This window comes from Dicentrarchus labrax, unplaced genomic scaffold, assembly GCF_905237075.1.
Source record: "Dicentrarchus labrax unplaced genomic scaffold, dlabrax2021, whole genome shotgun sequence".
Taxonomy (NCBI): domain Eukaryota; kingdom Metazoa; phylum Chordata; class Actinopteri; family Moronidae; genus Dicentrarchus; species Dicentrarchus labrax.
In genome coordinates, this window is record NW_026136710.1 from 22,790,099 (window position 1) to 22,800,811 (window position 10,713).

The following is a 10,713-nucleotide window of genomic DNA, read 5'->3' on the forward strand; positions in this document are numbered from 1 at the left end:
TTTCTTACTTTTGTGATCAAAAACGTCTGAAGCTCAGTTCTCTCATAAATAATACAAATAAACAACTTCTGATAGCAACTCATATCAAAACTCTGCACTGGACCAACTTAAAACTTCTTTATCTAACTAAATTATCAGGAAGGAAATGTTGATTAAATAGCTGTTAAATATGGTGAATATATAAAATATCTTATATCTCATCTTTCTGGACCGATCACTTTGACCCCCTTAGACAGATTATCCACTTTATATGGAGTTTTTGTAGTCAAAAATTGATAAATGCAGCTTTAAAATCAACTAATGACCCTCTGAAGGTTCTAGATGTAACAGTAAATGGAGTTTCTACATGAAACCCATTTTCAACAGGGATGCGTGAGTGGGTTGTAGAGGGTAAAGAATATTTTACTTCGGGCATATTTTTTGGAAGTAATGATAGGATTGGCTGTTTTGATTGATTGTAGTGATTCTAGTTTGATCATTGATTGACTGTGAAGACTTTATAATCTTCAAAACCTAAAAATAAAAAGAAGGGATTCCTTAAGACAAAAACCCACAGTGTTTTTAACATTTGCCCTTCAAGCAAACAGCAGTACATGGGTACAATGTTCTTTTGTTTCATTATGCTCGAATAGAATAAGGGTTCAGTTGCAAGCATGAAAAGTACGTGTAGCCGCTGTTCAATGATAATATGATGCTGCCACCTACTGGAGGCAGCTAGAGGCATCATGGGTCTTCCACTTGGTTACAGTTTTCTTCATGTTTTTTCTACATGGCTAGTACAGTAGTGTTGAAAAGTCTGGATATGTAGTTTATACTGAAAAAGATTCAGGAGTGTAAAATTCTTTGTGTATGTGGGGGCATCTGGCAAGATCACCAACACCAGCTCATACACAGGGTGTATTTTCAGTCCCATGATCACACAAAGTCATACAAGTTTAGGAAAAATAATCACTTTATTTTGGATGTCACTTTTAGACACATGTTGAGAAATTGTTGAACACAGTGGAGTTGTGTCACATACACACACACACGTTTCCCCTGGAGTCTTGAGCTCACGTCCCCATACACTTCAGAGCCCCAAACTTATAGTCCTACATTCAAAGGATAACATGGATGTAAAAAAAATTGTGTTTATTGATGTAGAACTGAATTGAAGTATAACTAAATAATAGTTTTGCTAGAAGTCAGTATGTTGAAGCCATAGTGAACTATGAGCTATGGTTAAAAAGGGAGTGAAGTGTTAAAGTAAAATGATATGAATGCTGAATGTGTGCTTATGCCTTGCTACAGTCAAGTCAAATACAGACGCTTTGGGACCCTGGAAATGAGACTCAACTATCTTTCATGGCTCTGATTGGTTGTTTTCATTTGGGCCCGGTGAATTTTTGTAAGAATACCATTAGGAGCACTAGGAGGAGCCTGATTTATTTCTCTGATTATCTACTGTCAGGATATAGTGAATGTTTCAGCAAATATGAAGTTATTTTTATAAAAATGACCTACTGCAGCTTTAATTGCTTAACTACACCTGGGGGAAGACAGGGAAGCAAAACTTCTCTCTGAAATATTAAGTTATTTTTCAAGGTCAGTTGAATATCTAAATTATAATCTGATTATTTGGATAATGTGTCATTAACCCTGCTAAAAACAGTGGCTCAATGAAACCAGGAATGGAAGCCACTACAGGTGGTGTCCCTGTAACATGGTTTAAATAAAAGTTTCACTTTATTATAAATAAAAACCTCAAAATACTGCACAGCCTGTAAAAAGACTGATCATTGTTTTGTACAGAAATAGCAAACAAGTGTGGAAATGCCAAAAAACTACAATGCCAGACTAACAAACTTGAAATAAAACTAACAGTTTGTTTACTCAAAGGACCACATGAACACACCATGTGCACATAGTTGAGCATCGGTCTCTTCATCATCATCAAGAAAACAGTTGAAACATAATAACTTGGCTTGCAAAGGGCTCATTCTGCTTCACACAGAACAACGATCATACAAAAAAAAAAAAAAAAAAACCTGCAGAGACCTCCAGGTAATGTCCGTAAAACTCAGCCAAAAATGTGTAGCGTTCCTTGATATAAGGCTGGCTGGGACTGACTGTCCATGAACTCCTTCAACCACTAAAACACTCGATCGAACTCAGTCTGGCTGGTGGTGGCTGGGTTTCTGTTCTGATTGGGCTGCTGCTGCGGCATGTGCCCCCTCCGCCTGGGCGGGGCCAGATATTCAAACATGGAGGTATTGTGGGTGGAGAGCATGTTCTTCAGATCAGACGGCATGGGGTCGGACCAGAAGAAGTCGTGGTTGAGTGCGTCGTCGCTGTCTATGCGCTGTGCCGGGTCTAGGACCAGGAGTTTGTCGATCAGATCCAGGGCGTACGGGTCCTTGACGTAGGCTTTGAGACGATCCTTCACCTTCCTCTTTTGGCCTTTGGGCAGCTCCATTTTCTGGTAGAGCTCGTACTTCTTATCCACACCAGGCCACACCTGACAGGAGAAGGAAGCGGATCAGGGTTTGGTTGACAAAGACCACGAAATGTGTCACCAGGTAAAAAAGTTCAGTCTGAGCTGCTGTCATCTTACCTCAGCAGTGATGGAGCCACACAGCTGGCTGATGAGAGTGAGCTGGTGCTGCTCAGTGTTGCCTTGCATTATGGGACTTCTGGTCCACATCTCTGCCATGATGCAGCCCCCTCCCCACAGGTCAATGGGGGGGCCGTAGTCTCGCTCACCTACCAAAAAATAAACCAAATCATCTTTCACTGATTGAACAATTGAGGGAAAATCTGAAGGCTGTTTGTCATCTGGACAGATTAACACAGAGAGCAACGTGCAACCACATGTACACCACCTGCCAGTAACTGCCATGTGGTTGATAAAGGGGAAAAAAGAAAAAATGCAGTCACGGTTCCCACTGAGGAACTCCCATTCGGCTCTTCCCAGCACTATGGAGTTTTATGCGGTGGTCTTGGTGGATAATGATGTGAATTGACTACAGTTTTTCTTCTAACCATCCACCATCAACGGCTGGGCAGGAAAAAGCTAAAAGTCAGTTCCACTCACATCTGGTAAACGGGCAGGCTGAGTGAGGGGCTGAAATTAGTTTGACAATTTTCATTTTGACAGACGATAAGAAAGTGTAACACAAGTTCTGTGCTAGTCTGTATTGAGCTCATCGAAGGCACACTGATGCTGTCATTTTTGAATGATCAACAAATGCTATAAATCATTACTGAATGCCGTTCTGATGTTTGATGAATGACAGATGCAGTGTCACTGCAGGAGCCAGCCAACAGTGAACTGCACTGCATCCATTCATGGCAGTAACAGGAAGACAAGGGAGTGCGTGTGTATATTTCTGCCTGCGTGTTTTATGGTTGTCTCTTACCCAGCAGCAGCTCCGGGGGTCTGTACCACAGTGTGACCACGCGGTTGGTGTAGCGGTTCCCCTGGCTGTTCTTAGCCAGGCTGAAGGCTCGAGCCAGACCAAAGTCAGCCAGCTTCAGGACACCATCTCTGGTGATGAGCACGTTGGCTGCTTTCATGTCTCTGTGAAGAATCTGATCCAAGAGAAGGCCATATTATGATTAAGACCACAAGAGTTGAGTTTTAAAGAAAATACACACCCAGGTTTACGTAGGCGATCTGAGGGGGAGGCTAAACTACATTTCTATGGGATTTTTTTTTTTAAGGACAACATTGAATATTTCCAGAATATTTGGTCATTTTAATCAATTCCATGACTGGAACCCTGGTAATGGTGATATACTCTCCCATAAATAACATTCATTTTGTGCCAGTTCAGTGAGAGCTTTCCTCACCAGACAGCAGGTTTTCCAGCTCTCAGTACAGCACCTTTTACAGACAGAGACCCCAGAGGCCAAAACAACCAGTGGATGGTCCTCTATCAGTGCAAACAGGAGCATGCACAAACCAAAGGGGGGCAGATGCTGAGCTGAAAGGGCACATTTCAGGGCTCCAATGTCAACTTATTTATTACACAGAGGTGATGCTTCAAGCACAACTGCTCTCCAATTAGTGGATAGCCCAATGGTTAGCGATCTGTTTATTTCATCTTCATCAACGCCTCACCTTGTTTCTGTGGATGTAGTACAATCCATTGAGCAGCATCTGCATGACCTTCTTGATCTCCGCCAGGGTGAACTTCACATTGGCGTTGCTCAGCAGCCCAGCCAGGTCGTGCTCACAGAAGTCAAATACCAGGTAGATGCTGCCTTTGTATCTGTTGAACTGAGTGGCTTCAAGAACAGAAATAGGGAAAAAATAGAAGGCAAACATCAACATATGCATATATACTTCCTGCTCCTATCAGTGGACACATTTTGTAAAATAAAAATCAAACCTAAATGAAGACAGACATTGACTGTTGGAGCTAATTTATAGACATGGGGCTTGTGAGACCAACCTTTGGTTCTGCAGATCTCGATCAGGTTGACCACATTCTCATGTTTGAGCAGCTGCAGGATCTTGATCTCTCTCAGAGCTGTGATGGGAAACTGAAACAAAGCAGCCAGAGGAAACTGCTTTAATGACTGTGTAGAAACAATGAAGTCATGAGTCAGTCAGTCTTGTTGGTGGAGTTGTGTTTTCAAGGGAGTAAAAGAGGCAGCAGCCACACTGAAGAGGTCTGAGGAGGAGTCCCAGCCAATGGGTAGTTATACAAATGTGGATACACCTCATAACACATCATTCTGCTTTATTACAACTTGAATCCTATTTTTTAAGTCCTGGCCATTACTTTTACACCTGGGCATGTACTGTCAAGTGTACAATGTCAATCTAATCAAATATTTTTTTAATTCAGTGATCATCTCCACAGTCTGCAAGCTTTTCTTCCACTTTGTGTGCACGCTGAAATAAAATCCTGTAAATGGGAAACAAACATGGATTGGACTGGGACACACAACACTGACTCGTTATTCCAGCCTGGATTTGTGTGTCTAGTAGTTACATTACTGTCTGTATCGTATTGATTTCTCCAGAAATCACTTACCACACCTTTAAATGGCTATATAGCACTTTTATCCAGCATCCACATTATTTAAAATACTTTCTTTGGAGGTCAAACTGTACTGCCAGTATTAATGTGAACTGAGCTTTATTGCTGTATAAGAGATTAATGCTTAGTCAGTCGGGTTGGACTAATACAGTATATCAGCTGTATTTGACATCTTATTTTACTAATTTAATGGTCTACCTCTGAAGAACGAGAGCTGCTCACTGAGCCAAAGCACTACTGAGAGGAAAAACAGCTATAGAGCCAGTGTGTTTCACATGGCACTGCGGTAAATTAAAAGGTTTATTTCGACTAGTTTGATGACAATACAGTTGCAACTCTGGGGAAGATGAGGACACAGCAGGTACAGGAGAGGTCGGGGGCATCAGAGACAGTGAGAGTGGGTAGAGCAGGGACGGCTGGTATGTATGGGCTAACAACATATTGTTTAAAATTTTGGTAGAACCTAGAGCAGCAACAGCACCAAACAGTGACAGAAAAACCCCAGGATATATGATATCCTATATCAATTGACGTCATATGCTGCCCATTTGGGCTAAAACGCATGAACGCAGTGGATTATTTACTTTCTAGTCAATTTTCTTTAAAGTCTTTGGAGGAAAAATTGGAAGTGAAGAGACTGGGGACACATTATCGATGTACAAATAACACAAAAGGACAAATGACAAAAACTTGTTACGTGGTTTCAGCTAACGGACTGGCTAACAGCAAGTGTAGCTAGGAATTCACTTTTCTGTTTCCCATGTTTGCTGTTTGGAGGAGACACGACTTGGACCCAACAAGGAATTGTGGATTTGAAAAATGTATCCGACAAAGTTAGCAAACATGAATGCAGCACGAGCCACATTGGAAATAGCGTAAAGTTGTGATTGCTGGGTAAAGTGAACATTGCCTGTCAGCTTAATGAGGGTCACTGCATCCTGTACAGAGACACAATGAGCGGTTAAAAAAAAAAAAAAAACCCAGGCCTTTCCTATCAGGGATTGTGGACTGTATTACATTTTGTGGGGGACACGAGCTTGCCCTGCGGGGTTCCGACGAATCCCCCATTCACTGCAGCGGGGCGTGTTTCTGGACCTCGTTGACCAGTTCTCTTTTTTAGACAGCCAATTAGCCGATCGCCTGTCAAACGCACAGGTTGCAAAGTACACGTCTAAGAGAGATTTATGGACAAAAACTGGCAGATGAAATATCGCAGGCATCTTTTATGGCTGTGCAAGCTGATGAGACAACAGATGTGGCCTGTGTAAGCCAGTGTGTGATTGTGCTCAGGTACATCACTGAAGCCTCCATGGTGGTGGAAAGATTCCTCACTTTCTCCCCGTTAGTGGACAGAACTGTGGCGGGACTTGAAACACTGCTGCTGGAGAAGCTGCAGCCATATCAGTTGGAGAACAAACTGATCACACAGACATGACGGGGCAGCTGTAATGTAGGCGCATCATCCGGCCTTCAGGCCAGGTTAGAGGAAACGTTTTTCTTCAAGTCCCCAGAGAGAACTGCAGTCCTGGATGAAGTGTGGCAGGAGGATCCCAGCGTCAGGACAGACAAGGTGGAACTTTAAAAGCGGCACCGTCCACACCATGTTTGACCATCAGGACACTTTGAAACAGTGTTTTGAAAACAAATACGGGATGAGCAGTCTCGGGACAGCGTGTACGGCCTGTCTGCACTTCTGGGGGATGTTAGCTTTCTTCTCTTTTTATCTTTTTTCCACTCTGCCCTCATGCATGTTCCATATCTGAACTGCTGACCACAGATGACAATCAGCCGCATCCAGATGCGGACACAGCTGCAGCAATGACGTGCAGGATAATCATAATGATAATGTGTCAGTAGCAGCACAGTGCTGTGACATAATGGTCAAACAGTCAAAGGCTCACTTTGAGAAAGCTAGGCTCTTGGTGTCTTTCGAACTGATTGACCCTGAACTCTTTCCGCTGTTTAAGAACACTTTCCCGTAGAAGCAGCTGGACATTGCATGTGAACATTACCCAATGATCTGCAGGGAGAAACTGAAAGGTGAGCTGATGGTGATGTACAGCAGTGTGGAGTTTGCGGGCCTAACGTCCACAGTGTCACTTTTGAGGATGCTGACTGAGAACAATCTTCAGAGCACTTTTTCTCAAACAATGAAAGTAACAAATAGCCATCACAACCCCCATGACATCTGCAGAGTCAGGTGTTTCAGTACACTGAAGATCAAATCCTCTCTTCGTAGTATACTGGGACAGGACAGGCTAAATGCACTGGCTATGCTGTCCATTGAGTGGGACTCAAATCATGCTTTTTTTAATGCCCAAGCTCAGAAACAACTCTCTTCTACAAATACTGTTATTTTTGTTGTCAAATTTTAGTGCACTGCCACAACATTTGATATTACCCAGTGTTTCCCCTATGTTGATTTTGGAGCGGCGGCCCGCTGCTGTTAAATTTCTGTTTCGGACGGACCTGCCCCCACTGCTAAAACAGATCCTAGAGGAAACACTGATTACCTGTTACTGTTACGCGTTACCTGTTTCAACGAAAACAACGTGACTGACTCGTGCAGTGCGTGCTGTGGGGGAGGGACAGAAAAACGCATGCGCAAAATACGCAGACTGTGGCAGCTTTTTTCTGTACAATGTTGCACAACAGAAAATGAAGAAAATAGTTTCCCCCGATTTATTAGTTTTGAGATTGTTTGGCCCCAAAATTGTAGTCATGATCAAATATATATATATATATATATATATATATATATATATATATATATATGATTTTTTGGAATCAGGTCATTCTTTTGGGTATGTCTCCCCAGTGTTGCTGTAGAGCCCTTGCTATAACAAAGTATACAATGTTGTTGCTGTAACTTGATGTGATGCTACTGTTGAATGCATTACACTCATCAATACTGCATTTGTTAGCCCACCCACCCAAAATCCCCACCAGCCGTCACTGGGGTAGAGCCAGAATATTTTCACATCTAACTCTGTAAGACAGTTAGACAGCAGAGCTAGTGATTGTGGGAACAGTGTAAAGACTAATAAAGTCTGGTGAATTTTATTTTGTTTCTGTTGAGTTTGAACGAAGTGTGAATGTTTTAAAAATCACTTAAGACCATACTTTGTTATAGCAGATGAGTTTATTTTGGAGCTTGACGCATGTAGTGAACTCAGCACTGCAACTACTGGGGTGGTGAATTGGGGGGGGCTGGAAATGACTGGAAATTTGAACATATCACCCAACCCTAACAGACACCTTCTCTTCCAAACCTAGGACCTGGGAGTTTGTTTACAATGTGCCTGGGTGTCTTTATTGCTAATGTTTGCCCATCTGAAATCTTTAGTCACTTCATATTGGACTGTTCCCATATCTCAGCAATTAATAATTCATTTTAAAATAGGACCCATCTTATAATAACCAAAATGATCCATTCACATGCCCTTCCTTTTCTGTCATATGGAAGAACCACTTGTGTCCACATCCACAATTGCTCACAGTGCAGTCTCTCACACCAAAGAACTATTACAGAAAACTCTGAGCGTCCTCTTACCCCTTCTTTCTCATTTTCCATCAGTACTTTCTTCAGTGCGACCTTCTTCCCGGTCTGCCTGTGCTTTGCTTTGAACACCTCCCTGTGAAGAGAATATCACAGCACAACAGACAGCTTCAGATGAAGCCCTTTCACTGTGCACACTCACAAAAGGAAGCAAGCCTGCTTGAAAGTATAAACTACGTTGGTTAATCATTTCTAGCTGCACATATTCTGCTCATTTCCTCCTGGATTTTTTTATTTAAACGTGCTTGAGCTCACAGAGAAGGTGAGAATTAAACTGAGTGCACTGTACTACCTGCTGCTCTTTACAACACAGACTGATAATCCTTCATTCAACTATAAATCCGTCTAAGATTGTGGTGATGTTGTGTATATGATTGCAGCCCCATCCACACTGAACTCCCTTGATAGAGTTTAGCACAGTTGTATTAGTGGAGGTGGTTTTAGAACACACTGTGAACTAACACCAGACTGTGGGTTGACAAATGAGGAATGATACAAGAACTCGGCACTTCCCAGGATATGATTCAATAAACATTTTTTAAAGTCTCACAAACATGTAACATATATCTGGTCCTAAAAACGAGCTGAGCAGATGACAACATGGAGAAGTCAAGGTTTGAATGTCCTTTATCACTCTTTATAACTAAAGTTAGCTATCAGCACAGCTAACGCTAACGTTAGCCACACAAACACACCAAACGTATTTGCAGTTACGCGAAGAGATGCTTATGTATCACTCACCCAAAGGTGCCTTGTCCTATTTTGGCCATTTTTTCATATTTGGAGAACTCGTCACAGAAAGGGAATTCAACTCCATCGTAGTATTTCGACATTATGGCGGCCTCTCGGTCGGGCCTGGACAGACAGTTCATTCGAAATTAGGGCTTTTCCGCTAAAACACGGGTTATACACAACATGTCCGACGAAATGTTAACAGATGAAAATACACATGTTTAAAAAAATGTCATTGTAAATATTATATTCTTACTTTTCAGCCGCAGCGGCGTTGCTTGTTTTGTCTCGCTGCATCCTGTCCCGTTCCGAGTCTGCGCAACTGCAACTGCGACCTCGCCGTGACCGACCGCGACGCTATATACGTATGTTGCATTCAAGTGCAGCTCAGGCTCCAGGCTACACACAAAATAAATGAAATATTATTTGCACTCTTGTTATCCGCCGGGTTTTCAGTTTCCGTATTATTAGCTGTCATTTAGTTTCCATAATAATATCATATATATATGCTTATATATTATATGTATGATTTTAATGTTTCTCTGTTGTATTTACTACTACCTTAGCGCTAACATACCAAGTCTAAAACAAAACAAAACACACATTTGCACGAACATTTGACCGATATGTGTAAAACCGATTATTAGGGTAGCACCTGAAGGCAGCAATTTGAAACAACTTGACAGGAATGAACTGAGAGCGACACCTGGCGACTCGGAGTAGTTATACCACCTGCCAAAATGAGTATATTAAAATGTACTGGCACAATTTATTTTGACACAATGGTTTTGATTTTATTTGCTGTTCTGATGTTCTGAATCTGATGTTGTTGTTTTAATGTTAATATGGTAAATGGTAAATGGACTGTACTTATACGGCGCCTTTCTTTCGACCACTCAATGCGCTGTACGCTACATGCCACACTCCCCCCATTCACACACATTCATGTCCATGTGGGCAAACGTTTGTTACAAAAATAAAAAAGTGAATAAACTATGATTTGGTTTTTGTGCAGCCTCCATGACTGTGTGAGAACAAAGTTTTGTTTATATTTTGTGGATATTAAGTGGCTGTGAATTGAACATCCATGTAAAGCAAACAGGACATCCACAATCATTCAAAGCTAGTTAAACCTTTTTACGGTTAAGTTTTATTCGCAGCATAATGACCTTTTGCTCAAAGTCACAATCTGAACCTCTGGACCATTGACAGTATGTTCTGGACCTTTCTCAAGGGGTCTTATTTTCCTTGCTTATAATAAATGTTAGCTATGTAAAATAACAATATTCACTTTACAAAATGTTTTTTAAATATTCCATATTCAGGCAGTATAGAAGACAATACAGTCCGTTTGTTAGTTATAAAGACCCAGACCTGATAGACTTATAAAAC

The 10,713-nt window shown here is 41.6% G+C and overlaps 1 protein-coding gene across 1 annotated transcript; it reads right to left on the reverse strand.

Moving 5' to 3' along the window:
- Positions 1 to 934: 934 nt before the first annotated feature.
- Positions 935 to 9,691, reverse strand: cdk9 (cyclin-dependent kinase 9 (CDC2-related kinase)). Its single transcript, XM_051412886.1, has 8 exons — positions 9,578 to 9,691; positions 9,331 to 9,444; positions 8,584 to 8,665; positions 4,437 to 4,527; positions 4,103 to 4,269; positions 3,399 to 3,570; positions 2,594 to 2,742; positions 935 to 2,497 (listed from the first exon to the last, which is right to left on the reverse strand). The coding sequence occupies exons 1-8, from the start codon at positions 9,616 to 9,618 to the stop codon at positions 2,132 to 2,134; spliced, it is 1,182 nt and encodes a 393-aa protein (XP_051268846.1). The 5' UTR covers positions 9,619 to 9,691; the 3' UTR covers positions 935 to 2,131.
- Between the last annotated feature and the right edge of the window lie 1,022 nt (positions 9,692 to 10,713).